The 21,540-nt window shown below is 32.0% G+C and overlaps 4 protein-coding genes across 9 annotated transcripts; 1 reads left to right on the top strand and 3 right to left on the bottom strand.

Annotated features, from left to right (window-relative positions):
* Positions 1-1,325: 1,325 nt before the first annotated feature.
* Positions 1,326-2,474, top strand: LOC140837132 (uncharacterized). The gene has a single exon (XM_073203173.1). The coding sequence runs from the start codon at positions 1,419-1,421 to the stop codon at positions 2,295-2,297; it is 879 nt and encodes a 292-aa protein (XP_073059274.1). The 5' UTR covers positions 1,326-1,418; the 3' UTR covers positions 2,298-2,474.
* A 2,844-nt stretch (positions 2,475-5,318) lies between these two features.
* On the bottom strand, positions 5,319-8,089 carry LOC140837131 (AMSH-like ubiquitin thioesterase 2). Of its 4 annotated transcripts, none has more exons than XM_073203171.1 (8): positions 7,735-8,089; positions 6,914-7,118; positions 6,708-6,797; positions 6,527-6,589; positions 6,309-6,383; positions 6,058-6,120; positions 5,739-5,791; positions 5,319-5,619 (listed from the first exon to the last, which is right to left on the bottom strand). In XM_073203171.1, the coding sequence occupies exons 2-8, from the start codon at positions 7,109-7,111 to the stop codon at positions 5,445-5,447; spliced, it is 717 nt and encodes a 238-aa protein (XP_073059272.1). In that variant the 5' UTR covers positions 7,112-7,118; positions 7,735-8,089; the 3' UTR covers positions 5,319-5,444. The 4 variants fall into 4 exon arrangements, with proteins under 4 accessions (XP_073059272.1, XP_073059273.1, XP_073059270.1 ...); XM_073203172.1 differs by having other exon boundaries at positions 6,914-7,087; positions 7,735-8,088; XM_073203169.1 differs by lacking the exon at positions 7,735-8,089 and adding an exon at positions 7,608-7,733 and having other exon boundaries at positions 6,914-7,087.
* Positions 8,090-10,056: 1,967 nt separating this feature from the next.
* Positions 10,057-13,241, bottom strand: LOC140837133 (ADP-ribosylation factor-like). 2 transcript variants are annotated; one of them, XM_073203174.1, is made up of 6 exons: positions 13,110-13,241; positions 11,964-12,133; positions 11,752-11,822; positions 11,435-11,554; positions 10,434-10,552; positions 10,057-10,346 (listed from the first exon to the last, which is right to left on the bottom strand). In XM_073203174.1, exons 2-6 carry the CDS (start codon positions 12,109-12,111, stop codon positions 10,259-10,261), a joined length of 546 nt encoding a protein of 181 aa, XP_073059275.1. In that variant the 5' UTR covers positions 12,112-12,133; positions 13,110-13,241; the 3' UTR covers positions 10,057-10,258. The 2 variants fall into 2 exon arrangements, with proteins under 2 accessions (XP_073059275.1, XP_073059276.1); XM_073203175.1 differs by having other exon boundaries at positions 13,115-13,225.
* Positions 13,242-15,821: 2,580 nt separating this feature from the next.
* LOC140836106 (uncharacterized) lies at positions 15,822-18,265 on the bottom strand. 2 transcript variants are annotated; one of them, XR_012118979.1, is made up of 5 exons: positions 18,069-18,265; positions 17,866-17,971; positions 17,378-17,458; positions 17,013-17,132; positions 15,822-16,035 (listed from the first exon to the last, which is right to left on the bottom strand). XR_012118979.1 is itself a non-coding variant. In XM_073201515.1 (4 exons), the coding sequence occupies exons 1-4, from the start codon at positions 18,132-18,134 to the stop codon at positions 17,074-17,076; spliced, it is 312 nt and encodes a 103-aa protein (XP_073057616.1). In that variant the 5' UTR covers positions 18,135-18,265; the 3' UTR covers positions 16,809-17,073. The 2 variants fall into 2 exon arrangements, 1 of the variants encoding a protein (XP_073057616.1); XM_073201515.1 differs by lacking the exon at positions 15,822-16,035 and having other exon boundaries at positions 16,809-17,132.
* Positions 18,266-21,540: the final 3,275 nt, after the last annotated feature.

Genomic DNA, 21,540 nt, shown 5'->3' with positions numbered 1-21,540 from the left:
TAACCTCGACCCAGGACCTCAAAACTCCAAAATCATTTATTTTAAACAAAATTCGAAAATCATCTTGTAAAATTAAATTAGATTCAATATAATCTTCACACACGTGCCGCGATTCCAAGAGTCCATTTTTGAAAAATCGGAATCCAAGACTAGAAGTGTCAAAAGTTTCTGAGAAACCGTGTTTTAGTTTATCCACGCCTTTCCACTTATTTTTACTTCTCCCTCAAGCAGAGTTGAGCGATTTCACATGCAGACAGACAGCAGCCATTCTTCCCACAGATTAAAATAATAAAAAATAGTTTTCTAGAAGTGAGGACTTGTTAAATTGAAAATTAAAAATTTTGATCAAATATATATATATATATATATGCGCAGCCAAAGTCAAATGTCAACTTCTGGAATATTTCATATTAATTCGTTATCTACATATTAATGATAGCACAATAAACATTTTTTAGTGATTATAATTTGGTATGTAATGAAAGTGTTGAATTGTTGACTAAAGTTTCTTTAGAGATATTATTATGAACAAATTTTTTGTCACGAGTCTATATCTATGATATGAATAATATTTTTTTTATAAAAGTTAATATTTTTCATTCATTGGATCAGATTGAAAATATATCTCATAAAATTGACTGTGAGACGATCTCACAAAAATCTTTGTGTGTGTTATATTTACTTAAAATAAAAACTTTGCTGAAATAGGATAGGTGTAAATTTTTCTTTAAACAAACAAAATTTTTTTCTATGAAACTATATATTTATGTTATTTGTTTTTAGATATGACAATATTTTACATTAAATAACACATTCCAGAATTTAAAACATTAGCATAAATCTTAATAAAAAGGTAATTAAAAATTTACAGGCGGATAAGTTTAAATATGAAATATATTTTAATTAAATATTGTGCAAGATGGATTTAAATTTTAAAATATATAAAATAATAATTTTTTTTTCCAGATACAGAACATAGAAATATTAATTTAATTTGAAAAAAATAAATCAATTCTCTTTAGGTAATGAATGTATGTATCCATTTGATAATTTTCAACATTTTATAAATCAATCTGGTAAACTTCCAATAATTGTTGTACTGCTTTTATTTTAATTTAAAATAAACATGTAATTAAACTTTTACAGATAATTTCAATTAATATATATATATATATATATATATATATATATATATATATATTCGTATTAACAAATAATTAGAAGGTTCTTAATTATCTAACACCAGGTCAAGAAGTTGTCCGCAGACACGAAATTTGTGGAGACGGAAACAAACGACCAGTATATAAGAACACCCAATGTGATCTTTTCATATATAAATTTCTCCGCTTTCATCTCGAACTTATCAAACTTCAAATCCACGACTTCAAACGGGTCGAAAGAAGGTTCAAATTTCAAATATGGAGGCAACAGGCGAGCAGAGAATCGACACAGGCCATGATTTATATTCAGAAACAAAAATAATCCAAGCTTTTATGACAAACATGAAGCTCGGTGATGATTCACTTCAAGAAGAAGAAGAATCTGTAAATAATCATGAAGATTACGATGAAGATAATGATCCAGAAGACGAAGATCTAGACGAAGATGATGAAGAAGAAGATGACGACTATGATGATAATGAAGAAGAAGAGTTTTCTTTCATGTTTGAAGGAGCAAATACACCATCAATGGAGGCGGAGGATGTGAAGCAGGTTTTCCCCTTATTCAACCGAGATTTATTCTTTTCCGGGGAAGGGTTAAAGGATTTGCGCCAAGAGAACTTACAGACGAAGCTCCCGGTGAAGAAAGTCTTCGTGGAAACAAACGAAAGATCAGACGAAGGACATCTTGTGACGTCAGCTACACCGGGAAGTGACGAGATCGCCGGACCCTGCTGCGAGTGGTCGGGGAAGGCTGTGGCGGCGACGTCGGCGACCTGCAATAAGAGTAACTCAACCGGGTTTTCGAAGTTCTGGCGGTTAAAGGATTTCTCCGGGAGGAGCAATAGCGATGGGAAAGATGCATTCGTCTTCTTGAAAAAGAACCAAGCTCCACCGCACTCGATTGTAAAGAGGAGGAGTAGGGAGGTCGGGCCTCCGTCTCCTAAGGCGGAGACAGGAAAGCCGAAGAAGAGCGGGAGGGGTAAAACGGCGCCGTTGTCCTCCCACGCGGTGTACCTGAAGAACAAGGCCAATGAGGAGAACAGACGGCGGTCTTATTTGCCGTACCGGCCGGAATTGATAGGCTTTTTCACAAATGCTAACGTTGGATTAACGAGAAATGTGCATCCTTATTAACAAGTTCGAGGGTACGCTAATAAATTGCTGCCACGAGAAGCTCAATCCTTTTGTATTAAATTTTTTTTATTGACTTTTAGTTGTATATGAGCGTGAAATATAAGATTTTAGTGATAATTTTACATTGATACATTTATTGTTCCGATGATCGATAAAAAAAATGACGCTGTTAGAAACCATATTATATTTATAATGTCTAATGTTTATATGTCCGGCATAAATATTACCTGATAATAATTTTATGTAACAACTACTTCGTGTTTTTGCTTTATAAAAACGATTAATTAAACGTCCATTACAACCATTTATTAACAGATTTAAATACTCATTATAATTTTATATTTGATGTAACACTCATTGATTTAAATACTCATAATATATATGAATTGTAAGTTTTTATAAATCATAATCTCTCCTAACATGTTGAGGGTCATTTTTTTAATAAACTCATCACATTCGTTAGCATTTTAAGGACAAATTTAGGGATGGGTGAGAAGAGATAATTTAATGTATTTTAAGGATGAAATTGATATAAAATTGGGGGGTGGGGGTTATTTTGATTGTGTGAACAAATGTGAGTAGGGTTTAGACAGTAGTCAGAGGTTGCAATATTTTATTGGTGGATTTTGTATTTTGGAGTGTGTTGGAATTCTTATTATCCTTCTACCCTGAAATGTTGGTCAAAGAGAACAGCTTCAAGTCTTTGACGAGTTGGTTTTCATTGGTTCACACGGAAAGCAAATGAAATTCGTGAGAATGTTCTTTGTTGTATCATCTACAAATATAAAATTCGGACAACTCACTCCAATATATATATATATATATATATATATATATATATATATATAAACAATTATGTTCTCTTGATGGTCGGATTTTGTGATACTAGTTAGTTTTTACGAAAATATTTTATTTTATTTATATAAATAATGTTTTTATATAATTATTAAACTACATTATCACATGTCATCTCTCCAAATCACATATTTAATATTGTTACATTATCTATATCCAATAATAATTAAAAACTATACCAAAATTTTATTAATCAACTCGATCTATTAACGACTATGATTCATACACATGATAATTATTATTTTATACATGATCGTGTTTGTCCCGTTCGTTAATATACAATGATTTATGCTTGAGGTTTTTGGTAAATTTATTATAAATAACTTACAAACTATATCTTGTTACAAGTTCTTCTAGGAACTTATAAATTATAGAATATTAATTTAATAAGTTATTAAAATGTATCCATAAATATATTTTAGATATTTAAAGATGTTGATGTGTTTGAAGTTTGATATTACAAAATCTCTTTATCATCATAATTGTACTTACTAAAAAGGATATGCTACCGTGATAAAATAAATACACAATTGGTTGATTTTAAATGTTTATTCATATATAAATTAGATTTGAAATATTATCATAAATTAGTTTTATGATTTAAAAATATTAAATAAGTAATTCACTGAATAAAAACATAATAATAAATTACATACCGTCTGCGTAAAAGCACACGAGAAAATACGATATCAACAAGGAAAACTTGTTTTTAAATCTCTAAATTTAAATATAGGTTTTTGTTCACTTCATACCAGAGAAAAATATTTATGCACTCTGTTGGGTGTAATAATTATCTCTGCTTGGTAGAGTGATCGAATCGTGATGCTTGAGCTGCTGTGCGGTTTAAAAGATTTAAGTTGCACCATTACCACCAGTTATAGCTTTTGGTAAAGCGGTAAACACTCGTTCATATAATTGGTATCAGAGTCAATGTCACATGTTTGATTCTCATTGATGGCAAGAAGTGCAATTATTGGGAGGGAGATTGTTGTGTGCAATAATTGTCTCTGCTGGGTAGAGTGATCGAACCGTAGTGTTTGAGCTGCTGTGCGGTTTAAAAGATTTGAGTTACACTATTACCACTAGCTACAGCTTTTAGTAGCGCGGTAAACACTCGGTCCTATACACTCTATAATTCACACAAAAATTCAGCACCCCCTCAGCCTACATACTTTTTGAGGTGAAAATCGGTGCGAAATATTGAAATTACGATAATAATATATGACTTTTGAATACATATGGTACAAAAAATAAGATTTTGAATAAAAAAAAATTTGAAACAACTTTATTAACATCAATATTTACTATACTCGTTTAGGTACTCAAATATGATATATTATATAATATATTTGATACTCAAATATCATATATTAGTACTACAATTTTCAATGTTTTGTATCGATTTTCATTAGAAAAAATAAATAATTAATAACAATACTTGTTATGCATGTTTGAGTACTCAAAAATCATATATTAGCATCGGATCTTAAACATATGATATTCAAATATCATATTTTCAATATTTTATACGAATTTTCAAATGAGAAAAAACATCAACAATTTACCCCAATCAACAAATACATGCCAAAAACAAATATGAAAAAATAATTGTAAGGTGATAAAATATGGGGATGGTATAGTTGTGATGCTATAAAATTAGTTAGAATATCTTGGTTTCTTAATATGTTAAAAAACGATCTTACCATAATAAGTTGGGGGACCTTTTAAAAAACCGAACAAAATTTTGACTCCATGTCTTTGGGAAAACGGTGACATATAGCCTAGACATTAAACACATATCTACCTGCTACTTATACCAAATGGCCATCCTTTCTAGTTTGCTATCTTCAATATAATTTTCTGGGAAGACAGACGACTTGTACAGTTTTTAGACAGAAGGCAGAACTCAATCCCAATTTGCCAACGCGACCTTAAGCTCGACTTCTCTGCTGAGCTAAGGCTCAAAGCAACCAATGCTTATGTATTATGTATGTTTGTGGCACTTGATGGAAGAGTTTCTGGTCCACTTCTGGGAGTCTATAGCTAGTTGAATCTAGATACTGGAACATTTGTGAGGATCATTTCATATCTATTTTCAACACCCTCAGACGCGGTTATTTCAGGTCGTCGCATGCTAGACAGTTAAGAATCAAAGGATTGATTCGGTAGAGAGAAAGCTTATAGTGAATAGTATTTGATACTATATACATTTTTCAGTTTCTTGACTGTACAAGTACGACCATCTCAAGAAAACACGAGTAAGATGAGGAAAACAGACATGTACGTACAATATCATCTCAAGTCACATATTTCCAACCTCAGATTTGGGTTAAAAACAATGTTTGAACAATCCTCATATATGGGGGTACCGTTGGCTGGTTCTGCGTGGCTGTGAAATCCCTTCTCCTGGCATTCCTTGAGAACACGCATTCCATCAGGCTCGGACAACCTGAATACCCCAAATTTCCTGTTTGGCATATATTACATTGATTTAGATACAAACCAGGAGAAAACTCTAGGTGGGATTTAATGGTAACACCGTAACAGAAATAGTAGTAAAATGTAAAAGCTGCCAGATTTGGAGACCTTGACGTATCAGTTGGAGCCATGACAATGCCTACAGCTTCTGGTACCATCACCTTGAAACCAAGATTTAGCAACAGAAAATTAGGTGAAAATAGTGCAGGACTGCAGGTCACGAAATAAAATGAAGATTAGAAAATGTTGATAATTCTCATGCACATAATCGAAATTACAGTCAACTGTAGTGATCAAGCTATTTCATGTTTATGATATATTGATCAGTGAGCTACTAAAGCAATGAAAATGATAACATGATAAAACTAGATGCAACATGTGATAATGTTAGTCGAAAATTCCAAGAAATGGCAATGAGAGCGATCACCTGGTAGATGTACTGGGTGTGCAGATCAACTGAAGACATGAAGCAGCTCTGGGAAGGATGTGTCTACAAAATCTTAAAAGAGTTGAATGAGCAAAAAACTAGATTTATAAACTCACACCCTTTAATCTGGAGAAATGTAAATTGCCGTAGGCACGTCAACTTTTTACTCTCTCTAGTAGCAGTTTGACTTTGAATCGAACCTTTTCCGATAAACAATGGCAAGTTCGAGAAAGAAAAGTAGCAAAACTTACATGGATCCATCCGATAGGGAGAAGGGATTCTTCATTTTGTATAGAATAAATCTCCACCTCGTTCACAGTCTGGCACTGTAAAGTAACAAGAAACTAAATAAAAATTTAGGAAAGGCAACACACTGTGTTTAACAAAGCAACCAAGAAATAGTTTCACTCTTAAAGAGGAACCACATGGGGAAAAAAAAATGAACCACATGAAAAACTCAAATTCTTACAGAATTGGAGGTAGACTCTTGTTTCGGAATTATTAGATTTGTCACATAAAAAGTTCCGGATTCCTGCATCGTCCATAGGCCATAGCATTTTTTATATAATCTTTAAAAACCTCATCAATATTAAATTCACTGACATCTGGCAACCACACTTTTGTTCAAAAATAAGGAATTTATAACTTACAAGAAAGGCGCCAAGAACTCCACATGTTTCAAGATTCTTGCTGGTGTTGTCACTTGCAAGGTCAAGAAAATCCTCCATCAAACGTGCTGACTGATAAACGCTTACACATCAAGCGTTCATAGAATCATTAACTCGTTAACTATGATTTATGAATTCCTGGATTTGATTCTCAGTTTAAAAGCATGATCATGCAGCTTTTAACTTACCACATGGATGTCCTTCAGATGTTTTGATGCTTCCGGTTGACTACTCGAAGAACAATGGGAGGGACCATCTACTGCAACGGCACCTGTGATCCGTGAAACTTCGGGAACACCTGGAGGAGGCTGCAAAAATGAGATTCCGGGAGGCGGAAACGACTTCGCGACAGCACGCACGCCCTGAAAACTGAGTTCATCAGCCATGAATATTCTAAAGAAAAGTACACAGATCGATATTGGTAGCAGGAACTAGAAAAAATCACTTTAGTGTTGTATATGGTCATCTACAATAATGTGCTGCAAGAATAATAACATCTAGAGGGGAATTGTCTTCAGAGCAATATCCAATTTAACTGGATTTTTACAAAGCAAAACAACCATTTTCGCAATTCTATTTCAGCTGGATTACCAAAATGAAGTACCCATTGTTCATTCAAAGCTTAAGCGACTTATCGAACAAGAGTACCACAACTCAATCTACATAAATACTCCACATGATAACATAGCCCAAAATAGACCCATTATTCAGCAACACTCCAAAATCATCAGAGCCAACGATTTCTCGCTATATCGAATATTCAAGATCTCAGAAACGTGAAAAAAAAATGATCTTTTTCCACACACAAAAAAAAAAAAATCAAAACAGGGATCAAGCAAAAACATAATACAAGAATCACCAATTCAAGAATCAAAGATTTACCCAACAGCCGACACAATTCAAAACATGAAATTTTGCAAACCCAAACATCGGAAAGCCAATAAATCCATGCTCATCATCACCAAAAAACAAAAAGATCGTAATTTCAAGAAAGTTAAGAAAGACCCACCATTTCCATCTAAAAATGTGGAGCAACAAGATTCAGAAGCCTTATCTTTCTTTTGTCAGTGCGCTGCTTATCACCTTTGATGATGCTTCGGACTTTGGCTGTTTATAATTTTATCAGCCGCCTTTTTCAAATAGCAAAACTTCCAATAATTTCAATCTTTATTTCAAACCATGCTCGAATATTGATTTTTCTTGAATTACAACTTTTTTATGAAATTGGATAAATTATTTTCCTTAAAAAAAGATAAATTCATGATGCCATTTGTGCAACATGATGGCAGCTTTACTATTTATTCTCTATGACAATCATGTCACGTACGTCTATCTAAAAGAACACATGCCCTCCGCACAAACAACAGATGCCCGCTAACCATTATTTATAAATTTTATATACATATATGAGTAGGTCTCTACGGTCTCACGAATCTTTATTGGTGAGACAGGTCAATCCTACCGATATTCACAATAAAAAATAATAATCTTAGTATAAAAGTAGTATTTTTTTATGGATGACCCAAATAAGAGATCTGTCTCATAAAATACGACCATGAGACCGTCATGTATTATATTATATATTTCTTTATTTGTATTAAGTTATCTATTACAACATAGGCATTTGGTGTCATAATATAACTTTTGAAATACTCAAAATTCCATTATTCTAATAAATAAATGCCATGTGTCCCATGTGATGTCAACTTTTGTAGCATATGACTTATTTTAGTAAATATATAGTTTAGTGGTTTCTCCATTTAGTAACTTTTGTGTCAAAATGATCCTCATGACTCTTGTCCACATGTTGGATATTTATCCATATGAAATTGAGAAAGAATGTGAAATTAAGCAAAGAGAAGGGAAAATTTATAGGAAAAAAGTAAAATTGGTCACCAATACACTCGAACCAAGGATGAATAATTAAAGTAATGAGTTACAAAAAGATCAATAACGACCTATACTAAATTCGGTCCAAGATCGTAATATGAAAGACCAATTTGAAACAAGACAAATAAGAGACTAAACCAAAAAACACAACATCGGCCATCAAATGGGGCGGGACAAGTTGGCCTACCAACTTGACGGGTTGGAAACCCTCAACCGACGGGTTGTAGATTAGGCTGGCCATCCCGCCAAAATATATATAAAAAAAATTTGTCCCATTTTTTATTTAAAAAAAAAAACTTAACAAACCAGTATAAATAATATAAATCTTTCTGAAATCAACAATAATACATAAATCATTATAAATAATAAAAATATTTAAAAATGTATCAACTATATATAAATCATTATAAATACTATAATATTTCAAAACTAATATAATCACTTCCAAACGAGCTGCTAAAATTTTAATCCAATTTTTTAGTTACAGAAGCAAACCAAAATTAACAGCTATTTACATGTTTGCTAGTATATAGTAGTCGAGCAAATACATCTACGAGAAGAAATAAGCACAAAACTTAGGATAGTAAATGAAAAAGATACATCGTATCGGAATTCTATAGACATTTCATCGACATACATAAAAAAAAAAAGTACAATAACCTCTACAATTTAAGGCAAAATTTATGTGAGATGGTCTCACAGGTCGTATTTTGTGAGATATCTTATTTGGATCATCCATTAAAAAAGTATAACTTTTTATATTAAGAATATTACTTTTTATTGTGAATATCGATATGGTTGACCCGTCTCATATTTAAATATTCGTGAAAGGCTACTTACTCTAAATTTAAAATAAATGATCAATCATTTATATATTAACTGATTTAAATCGAAAACATATTTCCTAAAAATAATCACCACAAGATAAACAACTGTACAAAAGAAGATTCTGAGAAACAAAGAATATGATGAGTCAAATTTCAAGTTTTACAAATTTAAGACGAAGTTAAATGAAAAATAACGTTTTTAGTTTATTTATAATATTATTTATATCAAGTGAGATTAAATAATACGTCAACATACAAAATTTAAAAATAAATGTTTAAAATTTCAAATTCTCAAAATAATAAAGTCACAAATTACAAATATCTATAGTTTTCTACAATTATATGGTATTAATTAATGCTAATTGTCCATCTCCTTGGCAGATTCTAATTCAGTATCATTCTATATTTCTGCCACATTCCGCGTACAAACTTTGGCTTTATTTCAGTGCTTTGAATTTATTTTATCAAATATTTATTATTTAAACATTAGCATCATATTAAAATCATTACAGTGCATAATTGAATCATACCCAATCTGATTTCTCGTGCAACACATGCTTTTTTAATATTTCAAAATAATACCAATATGCAATATTTATCGTTAAATATATATCTTCTTGTAACAATTACATAAAAACATATTCAAAACTAAACAAAATGTGGCAAATGTATAATGAAAAACCATTTAGTTACACAGCCAATTGAAAGTTCCTAAACAATATCCAACACAGTTGAAAAGCAGAATATAACAAGCCACACGAGACCAGATATTTAAAACATAGAAATCCAGAACCGGACAAACAGCGCTATCAAGATTTATGTCTTGTTAGCAATGTTGTTAGAGAGCCACTCGAGTCCTTCGTAAAGCCCCTCCCCAGAGGTAGCACAGGTGCTCTGAATATACCTGCACACAAAGATATTATATTAAGAAAACGCTGTGTGTATCGTACAATAACAGATGATCGACGCAACTAGATTAAGAGTGTTTTACCAGTGGCGCTGCCTGAGCGAGTGCAAGCCAAGCTTGTCAGTTATTTCAGCAGCATTCATTGCATTAGGAAGATCTTGTTTGTTAGCAAATACAAGTAACACTGAATCTCTCAGCTCGTCCTGAAGAAATGGGGGCCAAATTTTGAGCAAAATGATCAGCAGGAGCTTTGACCAATAATTTGAAGGCAGAGTCATAAAATCTTAGTAATTCTATTGGCTGAGATGAAACTGCTTCATGTAAAGAGTCCCACAAAAGGCAGATAGCAGTTATAGGGGCAGGGCCAAAGGATAAGACTTCTTTGTACCCACCCCCTTAGGGTAAACATTACCATTGCAAGGGAACAAAAGTACATGTGTTCATCACAATGACTCATGTATGGAATTCATATTTTTCACTTAACTCTACCAGAAGGGAGTTAACAGACATTAAGTTCAATTGTACACAGAGATATTATATTAAAGAAAACGCTGCATGAATCGACAATAACAAATGATCAACGCAACTAGATTGAGAGTGTTTTACGAGTGGCGCTGCCTGGTAAAACAGTTATTCAACTAGTTAATCATGCACATTACGCAGCATTGTTTTTTTCTAAGCCAACATCATAATGGAATTTGCAGTGTGATGTATTTGAATGATAGTTCAAGTTTTATCCATAAACATAACATTGCGTAAACAAACAAATACTGTGGATCTCTATTATGTTCTCTAGAGTATTTAATAAGTAGATAGATGACAAATAGAGGTAGATATGTTGAAAAAATCACCCGTTTATTTCTACCCCAACCAATCACCATAAACATGAAGCATGAAATACAGCCATACGATTTGACAACATACTTCTGGTCAAGCAAACTACAGGAAAAGATCTCCCCCAAACGTTGATCTACTTCCTAACAGAATGCTGACAAGCAAGAATGCAGAGCCTGAGTCACCAACAGTTGTTTGATGTTCCACTTTTTGGAAGTTGAAACAAACAGGGAAGAGAAAAAGATTGTCACCTCATTCAACATCCTATGCAGTTCATCCCTTGCCTCCACAACACGGTCTCTGTCATTGCTATCTACCACAAAAATGAGACCCTGGGTGTTTTGGAAGTAATGCCTCCACAATGGACGAATCTGTCAAATAAGTTTAAAAAAAACAATAACTCTTTTGCCACTTCAAGCACAATAGATTCATAATGGAACAGGATTTAATCAATCATCACGTGAAATAAAAATGGTCCGTGAAAGGAGAGCAAGTTAACAAGTGTTTTGATTTAAACAATAAGTATTACAAATAGAGAGGTAGACAAAAAACTAAAAACAAGTCTCACCTTGTCCTGACCTCCAACATCCCAAACAGTGAAGCTGATGTTCTTGTACTCGACAGTCTCCACGTTGAAACCTGAAAATGGAACGAGAGCCCCAGAAAGGTAAAAACAAAAAATCCAGCTTAAAACCAAAAGATAAAATGGAGATAAACTGAATAGGATCATGAAAACAGAGAGATACAGCATCATTCAAATTTCAGAATCAAGGGCCATACCAATGGTAGGAATAGTAGTCACAATCTCCCCGAGCTTGAGCTTGTACAGAATGGTTGTCTTACCAGCAGCATCAAGACCAACCATCAGAATTCGCATCTCCTTCTTGGCAAAAAGCCGACTAAAAAGCTTAGTGAATGTCAGCCCCATTTTTCTTTCTTTCCTTTGATCCCTAACAACCATCAGTGGCACAAATAGAGTAAAAAAATAATAATAACACACAAAGATAGATACGCAAATGTTATTTCATGAATCAGGACAGTTAAAATAAAAGTGCAATTCTGATAAGGTGCGCTGAGATGTCCGCAGAGAGAATAAATGATTTATAGCAACGTGACTCTTTTTGTGTTCTTGTTCCCCTTTTCATTAAACATCTAGACATTATGAAACATTTGTATGTCTGACACCATTGTCCATAACTAAAGGAAATCCACACGCGATGACCGACACAACCTCCTTACGATTGGCAATGCATTCAAATTCACGTAAACTTTCAATCATCAAAACTACTTAGTTTTACATCGATTTCATTGAATCAATCATATATCATTATAAATCATTAAGTATTGATGAAATTATTCCAAACTAGAAATGCATATGGAGCACCAATAATTTTGATTCCAGGCTACATAAATTAAAGGCCTACATCAGGTACATAATAATTTTCTCACACATATAAAACTAAGTAAACAGAAATCGTAAAACGCAAGAAACTTCCTGTGCTAAAGCTCACAAAAATCAAAACTTCCACCAGAAATTACGAGCCAAACCAGGCGTATCCATAATTTTCATCCGTAAACAAAAGGATTTTAAGTTCTCAAAACAATTAACCGAGATCCTCAAGGTAAAAACTTCAGATATCAGATAAGATCGTAACAAAACCAAAATCTAAGACAGCCGGCCGCACATTCACAAAATCCACAAGAACATTAAGCCGATTCACACGAAACAATGCTTCATTTTTCCACCAATCCTTCCGCATCAGAACAAAAAACACCAAAATTCACCACAAAAAAAAACCTCGCAGATCGCACGCTATACACCACAAATCCAAAAATTAAATCAACAAAATACAAACAAAAAACCACATCAAACCGCGAGTCCACCAAAATCAATAAAAAAAACTCGTACACAATTCAAATTTTTACCTCACCGGAAGTACAAATCTGGCGAGGTGCTGGAGAGAGAACGTGGAGAAAGATAAATGGAGCTCCCTCAGAACAGCGCGAACAGAACGATAACTTCTCTCTGAGAGAATGCAAATGGGTAGCCACTGGTCATTTATACTATTTCCTACCTCATTTTTATATTGTCCAAAACACCCCTAGATATTTCGTAGACTAACGGCGTTGCCTTTTAAGACTAACCGTATGACATTGTTTTGGCCAATATAGACCGTCGAATATTGCTCGCTCACGCTGGCGGACGAGTTAGATGGCGACACGTCATTCATTTGATTTTACTAATTTGGGACTGATTTTCGGTAATTTTGTTTTCATCTTGATAATTGTTGGGAAAATACATTTAGAAAATGTATATATCCAGTTGATTGAATGGTACCTGCATCATATATGAGTCTCATGTGAGACCGTCTCACGAATCATAATCTGTGAGACGGGTCAACCCTACTCATATTTACAATAAAAAGTAATACTCTTAGCATAATAATACCTTTTTATGGGTGACCCAAATAAGTGATCCGTCTCACAAATATGACCTGTGAGACCGTCTCACACAAGTTTTTGCCAATCACTTAATTGTTTTGACATTTAAATGTTAGTATAATTAATGTGCTATTTAGGTAACATTAATATGATACTTGATATTAATAATCTTTTATTTTATATAATTGATCTGATGTTAATATAATTACATTTTTTTAGCAATGATGACATCATTAATTTGGTATCAATGATATGTTACTTGGTATGGTTAAAATATTTTGAGTCATAATTATAACAAAATTGAGATTTTTTTTATATAATAGAATAAAGGTATTTTCGAGAGTAAATCAAGTAGTTATTGACTCGATTTTGGTATCTCTGAGGCTAAATCAAGCACCCATTAACTCGAATTAAGTTCTTTTAATATCAATTTATGGGGATAATACATATTTTTCGTCCTTATTGTTTACCGCTTTTCCCATTTCAGTCCCTCTTCATTTTTGACTGCTTAATTAATCCTTCAAGTTTTCAAAATCTTCCCGAATTGGTCCCTGTCGTTATCTTGACGTTAAGACTAATGTTGACCCAGAATCAGAGGCTGCAGTACCTGGACTTGTCTTCAAACAATTTCACAAGCGTTATCCCAACGAACCTTGACCCAGAATCAGAGGCTGCAGGACACATAGTATGAATTTTTCAATCAAATAATAAATAAAATATTATTTAGAACACATAGTATGAATTTTTCAAAAAAATTACATAACAATTAGTAATGATCAAAGTGTGTTTTGTTAAGAAATAACGTACACTACAAAAAAAAACGCTATATTAATTGGAGTAGGTATTTCATAAGACGGTCTCACAGATCTTTATTCGTGAGACATATCAATTATGTTCATATTTACAATACAAATTAATATATTTGAAATAAAAAGTAATACTTTTTCGTGGATGATCCATATAAAATATCTTTTTCACAAAATTGACCCGTGAGATCGTCAGCACATGAGCTTTGTGTATTAATTGATACGGAATTATGTATTAATTGATACGGAATTAGCAACAGATATCTTGTCATAATTAACGATATAACTCAAATGCTTTTAATCGTACAATGATTTGAGTGTCATGGGTAACTAAAAGCAATTATAGCTTCCCCAACACGTCATCATTTTTTTATTCGACATTGACACTTCAATGAAAAATGACTAAAATTGAAAAAATATACAAATTAGTGGAATAAGACTGATAATTGACTAACAAAATGATAAAATAAAAAACGTGCAATTTTTTCGTCTGACATTTTTGTGAACTCACTTAAAATGACCAAATATAGTATTACTTTCATAGATTGGTACTTATTAATAATTAATAACTAGCAAAATGACATATGTATTGCGTGTTTATAATCATACTATTTTAATTTTTTTTAATAAAATATAAATCCCAATAATTAGTAAGATAATTAGCTTTAAATTAATGAGTAATATAGAGATGAGATTGTATTTTAAATAGGCCATTTACGTTGATTGAATACGGTCATCAAAATTTAGCCTTGATTACACTGAATAGTTATACTTACAGTGTGTTTGGCAACCAGAATTTGAAAATATTTTGAAAAAAAAATTGCAGGTTAGTGTTCCATGCATGCAACAGCTTATCCTTGGTGGCGACAGTGAGATGTGGCCATTGCTTCACAATACTCTCTGTTAACATGCTGAAAGCCTGTACGTTTTCTCCCTCTCCATCTTTTTTCTTCACAATCAATTTCAAGAAATGGTGAAATCCTTAAATCTTTTCTTTTTTTTTGGGGTAAAATTCTCATGCAACAATTAATATGTTTGGTAGCAATGAATGAAGGTAGATTAAGGTTGTTATCGGAGTCTCGATTGGTCTCATCAAATGAAAATTATTTTACATCTTCGGAGACGTACGAAGTTCATATTTTTATGATAATAATATTAGATAAAAATTCAAAACTCTTTCGTTTTCACGCCTGAAATTCGTGAAATGCATCGTATTTTGATCTATCCCTTTTAACTGTAACGAAGTAGGAACAGCAAAAACAGGAGGTTTTGTCCGGAGAAGCGGATGCTGATACAAAACAACGCGGCCTGAATTCGCTCTTTCACTCAGAAGAAGAAGAAGAAGATGATGACGACTGTGAATCTCTTGAAATTAAACAAATTATCCACAAACGTAAATACGTAAGGATACTTTTTATTTTCACTTTTTCGCAGTTCAATTATTTTTCTTGATATTGGTACTGATCATGACACCTTGCTGGTAGACCCTTTGGACGTGGGAGTTGGCCTTGCTATCCATTAATGTGTTATGATATTTTCAGCTATTTTAACAGTCTTTCTTCAATTTTTACAGCTCCAGAGAAGAAGCAACGACCTCCATCTGCCTATAATCACTTCATCAAGTACAATCAAATCTTGATATCACACATACTAATTTAAAATATGGTAATATCATCTCTATATAAATTTTTTTATTCCAAAAATCTGCATAGCAATAATTTTGAAATTATTCCTTAATTCATCATCTAAATTGAAATTTGGATATTTTTGTATATTTATATTTAGGGTCCAAAATTAGTTTCCAAGATATTGTTTCTCTTATAATAAAGTGCCTGGCATACATATACTGCCTGCTTGTTATTTTCATAGTATTTATTCCACTTTGAATTGCAATCATATAATTAATGATTAAATTTAATATTTCAATAAAAATTTCAGGTTCATGCTTTTGGCAGTGGATTTTCCCAAAACAAAGGGAATTGACACAATTAATTTATTGGTGTAATTATTTATCTTATTTATCCTCTTCAAGAATTGATCGGCTATGGGAAATGACTTCTGATGATTTTGGTAGCAGAAGAACAGTCGAAACTTATTGCAGTTGTTGAATAATTAAATGTTGGTTCCCTCTATAATTATTATTCTTGTACGATAAAAAATCCAATTTTAATATATATATAAAAAATATATCTATAGATAAAGAAATAATTTAGCAAATAATTAATAAATATAAATATATATAGTGTGTGTGTACGTTCAGTGTTCTGTTAAATATCATTTGAATAGATATTTCATTTCTTAATAGTACAATATTACTAGCCCTCATACGTAACACGAAATAACAAATATAGCGAAACATAATAATTTTCTAAAGCTATATATCAAAGTTCATAGATTTATATAATAGGAATGGAATATTTTACATGGATAGTAGAAATAATATAGAAGATATATTTAAAACAAAAAAACTACTACAAATATATTGTCTTGATGGCAAAATAGCTAGCTAGTATATCATCGCATATATATATATGAGACAAACAAAACAAACCCTAGCCAGGGATCATTAATATAATATTACCAGCTATATAAATACTTGAAATGGAGACTTCAGATTTCTCATGATCAATTCTTCTGCTAGTCTATCTGCACTGGTAATTTGATCTTCTTGCAAATCTTGGTGCCCTTTGAACATACCCATCTATAAATTAAAGAAAAGCTTGTAAAAACCCGAATTTGTTGACGAACATAAGGAGCGAGCTAGACAAAGCTATGATGCGATTTCTATTTTTTTTTAAAAAAAAAACTTGAATTTTCGATAGATCGAACCCACGAAGCGCCGTGAGTCCATTAGAAATTTAAACATGAATTCTAAGTATGTGTTTTTTGATGATCATATGTACACTTTGGCACACAAATAATAGTTTGAACGTGAAGATCACTTACTGGTATAATATGGCCTTGGAGATATAGATCGATAATACGATTGAAAGAAGTCCTTGTTCTCTTTCAGCAGCTCCTTCCATACTGCAGCATTAGATATAAATTAATCGTTGACCACTTGCCGATTGATTAATTCGGATTCTGAGTAGATTTATCAAGATTTCATACAAGTTCCACTTCTGCAAAATTGTGTCGTCTCCAATTTTAATTAACCAAACCATATATTTCATGGCTTTAACTAGAGGTATCTACTATTCTTCGATGTCAAGGTAATAGCCATAAATAGTCATCGACAAAAGGTAGAAAAATAGGTCAATGGGACATAAAATTCATTATTAACTACACTTATTATGAACCTAATTAAAAGTACTAATTATAATTAGCTGTAACATCAAAGAAATGTTAAATATCTCCACGTTTGATAATATTATGATATTTCTAGCTAGAGCATAACCACATAAGATTCATCGAGAAATCATGAAGATACTTGCCGGTGATCGTTACGAGAGGTCGGATTTTAGCATGCTCGGCCAAGGCTTTCACACACTGGTCTCTGTCCATATGAAGCAGCAAGCACCTCTCTATAAGATTCTGAACCTGAAAATTGATCGACAAAAACTTGATAATTAGAACAAATTAGAAACCAGGACTATATTTGAGGATCTAAGAGATCAAATGAGTGAATATTAATTACCATTCTAATGTAGGTGTGAGGGTGGCAATGCAAGCATGGGAAATGGTTCATTTTGTTATCATACATGTCTTTGAAGAATATGGACAAGATCAATTACAAAGAAGAAAATGGGGAATATTGCAAACAAATGAAAGAGGAAGTTGAATTATGTGGGAAAGAACAAGATATTTGAGAAACCCACCCCCCCTCCCCCCCTCCTTATATATGTGGAAAAATTCTGTATCATGCATGTTGATCATGGTCTTGTACAGATGGCGGGTGGGGTGGGGTGCGGTGGGGTACGGTGGGGGGAGATTGTTATCCACAATATCTGAGTGAAGGGCCAAAAAGGATAGAGTAATCCAAACTGGAGATTCACCTCATCTCATAAAAGATAAGAATACTACACATGCATGCATATGATTTGTACTTGAGAATTAAGGGAGGGGCGCAAATTAAATCAGGTTGCCGATTCCTACTGGTAAGTAGAGCTGCCGTACTGGTAGCTGGCTCAGTTTAAATTAAAATTTATTTATTTAAGATTTTATTATTTAATTTTTTTATTTTTTAAAAATTTAATAATCTTGAAATATATACGTGGGTATATATATATATATATATATATATTTGTTATATTGTCCATCAACCGTGCACACATCTTTGCTCAACAATGAGGTGGTACTCACCTATTGGCAGGGGCAGAACCATATGCTCCTTCACCCGAGCTTTAGCCCGAGTGGTCCAATTTTTTTAAAAAAACATTTATATGTAAATTTTGTGTAATTTTGAAATAATATGATATTAGTCCGGCCGGGTCGATCAATTTAAAATATTCAAAGATTATAGAGTCTAAAATTTCAGTCCGGACAGAACCATATTTCTGGCTCCGCCAATGCCTATTGGATATATAATTTTGATATCATCTTAGTGATAGACACAAAGTAGGCAACATAGCAAAATTATATATATATATATATATATATATCGACTAAATTTTTGGATATGTACGTGTTTATCTTCTTTTTTTTTTGCGGATTAAGCATTGTGATATATATATGTCGAATAAAATTTGGATCTGTACGTGTTTATCTTTTTTTTTTTTTGGCTGACTAAGCTTTGTGGCCCCAATAAATAGATCTTAATTTGAAGAAACCCTAGCTAGTTATGAATTCTAGCATTTTCTCGGTCATGCATTGGCCATTTTGGGTATGTTTTCGTTAAGTCGTTGTCACGTGAATAATTCAACTATTTTTTAGTTTATATGCCATTGTTTTTAAATTTTTTATATGGTATTATATGATATAGATATATACATACATATAGTATGCATGGCAAAAATTGGAATCTACTATGCTTAATGTATTTCATTATAAATGCATGGGTTTTGTTTAAGTTATGAATATTGTTAAAATATACACTATAAAATATTTCTTGTCTAGCTTATATAATTAACACTAACATTGTTGGAACATTTCGCAATCTTGATTTTCATGTTAACAAAACTTGTTTATTTGTTTCTAATGAGTTTACCTAAGTGCGCAAAAACTGAAACGGATCAGACTTTGAATTGATCAGTTACCAAGCTTAAACTGAAGCTATCGAGACGTCACTACAACAAAAAAGACTTTCTGCGGCGGAGCATTGACGGTGCACACTAAAAGCATGTCGCCAATGGATGTATTGATGGCGTGCCCATCAATGTGCATTGTTAATGTTATTATAGCTCATACAAACAACGGCGTGCAAAGAATGTGCGCCGTAAATAATTATTTCAACGACGAGCTATATGTATGTTGTTAAAAGTTAATATTTACGACGTGCGTCACACGCTGTTAATAGTCATATAAATAACGTGTACCTATTCTTAGGGATGTGTAGTTTTCTTGATATTAAAACTTGCTCACCTGTAAGTCAGACTTTCGTTTTCTTTCTTGAAAGTGAAAGTGTTGAGAGGCCTTAATATCACTGCTTGAACTGGGAAAAAAAGGGCATCTTATATTTTGTTTTCTTGCTATTTCTGATTTTACCATCTTATTTATTTACTTATAATAGTATCAATAATTTGTCCCACGTGCGTGAATGCATGCTGATACTGATACATGTATTGATAAGAAAAATATAATGAAATTGTGGGTTTTTAATTTTTTTTTAGAAAGAGAGAAACTAACTGCTATATTATATAATACTATTGATTGGTTTTCCGGCTAGATTAGTGGAGGAAGAAAGTTCTTCCCGGCCAATTCTATACCTCACCTCTTTGCTTTTTTTTTTCTTACACTTGTTTTTTTTAATTATTACTATTACATTTCACACTACTTTAACCAAAATCAATCAAATTAATCATTAAACTAATTTCGTTTATGTATATAACATGTGTTATATCATTATATATTATTATTATTATTATTATTATTATTATTATTATTATTATTATTCTTAAATTTTAAAACTTAATATTTTATATTTAAAAATTACGTGAAATTTTTATTTTATAGTAAAACGTTTACGTTTGAGGTCTGGGATTTTCATTTCTATTATTCTTATTTTTGTGGTAGAATCATATAAAATGTAAAAAATCAATATTTTAAAATTTAATTATTATAAGAAATTCTATGTTCTACCCATTTATAAAAGCTAATAAAATTATGGTAGCTATTTTTAAATGCTATACATGTATATATTATTTAGTGACAGGGAGTAAATCTCCCTGAGTAGGATAGAATTGTCCGCTTTTCCCCTTCATTAAGATTGTGTTAATTAATTTGTTTTTCTCAATCTTTTTTGTTAATATTTGCATTAATTTAGCTTGTTAAAAGAGTTATAAATGTAAATTAGTTTGATTTCACCAAATCGGTTATTAAGTATAACTCAAGTTTAATTAATAATATAAATGTCATCAGCTATATATGATGAATTGTAATTGACGAGTGTGAAGAAGCTGCATTTTTAGAAACCAAATTTTTTTTTTAAAAAAAAAATCCTCATTGTATTAGACTATTTTACTTTTATCGTACATCTAATAATCAATATTTTATAATGAATCGAGCTTTGATTAAGTTCGATGAAGAAATCCACATAAACATGTATAATTTTCCTGAATTCGAGATTTTCGGAAAATTGGATAAATTTGAAATCCAACTTTCTATCTATTAATATTCTATCATCCACAAGATCCGAATTCCACATTTTGCTCAAACACGTCGGTCGCTTATCAAAATCTCAAATTTAAAACGACTTTTAAAAGTGATCATGATAATAAATAAAAAAAACAAGCAAAAACCTTTTTTTTTTTCCCTCAAACAGAACCAAACTCCTTACTCGGACCAAAACAAGCAGGGACATACAACATCAATCTAAAATTGGAAGTACATAAATCCATTCACATCTTCAGAGTAAATGACAAATTCCGTTTTGTAAATTACATTAAACTCAAGAAGTCCAATGACCAAGCCAAACAATGCCTCTCAAAGATGCAGCTTTCCCAGACTATTTT

This window comes from Primulina eburnea, chromosome 7 (assembly GCF_022965805.1).
Source record: "Primulina eburnea isolate SZY01 chromosome 7, ASM2296580v1, whole genome shotgun sequence".
Lineage (NCBI taxonomy): Eukaryota > Viridiplantae > Streptophyta > Magnoliopsida > Lamiales > Gesneriaceae > Primulina > Primulina eburnea.
This window is presented reverse-complemented; position numbering and strand designations above follow the sequence as displayed.

What these genes read in the sequence shown, in the direction of transcription:
- LOC140837133 (XM_073203174.1), bottom strand. Translation starts at nt 12,111, where the DNA reads ATGGGGCTGACATTCACTAAGCTTTTTAGTCGGCTTTTTGCCAAGAAG. An exon ending in GACTACTATTCCTACCATTG is followed by an intron (nt 11,823 to 11,963) that starts GTATGGCCCTTG and finishes TTCCATTTTCAG; the next exon opens with GTTTCAACGTGGAGACTGTC. An exon ending in ATGTTGGAGGTCAGGACAAG is followed by an intron (nt 11,555 to 11,751) that starts GTGAGACTTGTT and finishes CTTATTTGACAG; the next exon opens with ATTCGTCCATTGTGGAGGCA.
- LOC140836106 (XM_073201515.1), bottom strand. Translation starts at nt 18,134, where the DNA reads ATGTATGATAACAAAATGAACCATTTCCCATGCTTGCATTGCCACCCT. An exon ending in CTCACACCTACATTAGAATG is followed by an intron (nt 17,972 to 18,068) that starts GTAATTAATATT and finishes ATCAATTTTCAG; the next exon opens with GTTCAGAATCTTATAGAGAG. An exon ending in TCCAAGGCCATATTATACCA is followed by an intron (nt 17,133 to 17,377) that starts GTAAGTGATCTT and finishes TTTAATTTATAG; the next exon opens with ATGGGTATGTTCAAAGGGCA.
- LOC140837132 (XM_073203173.1), top strand. Translation starts at nt 1,419, where the DNA reads ATGGAGGCAACAGGCGAGCAGAGAATCGACACAGGCCATGATTTATAT.
- LOC140837131 (XM_073203169.1), bottom strand. Translation starts at nt 7,655, where the DNA reads ATGTTTGGGTTTGCAAAATTTCATGTTTTGAATTGTGTCGGCTGTTGG. An exon ending in TGAATTGTGTCGGCTGTTGG is followed by an intron (nt 7,088 to 7,607) that starts GTAAATCTTTGA and finishes CTCAGTTTTCAG; the next exon opens with GGCGTGCGTGCTGTCGCGAA. An exon ending in GCTCCAACTGATACGTCAAG is followed by an intron (nt 5,620 to 5,738) that starts GTCTCCAAATCT and finishes TATGCCAAACAG; the next exon opens with GAAATTTGGGGTATTCAGGT.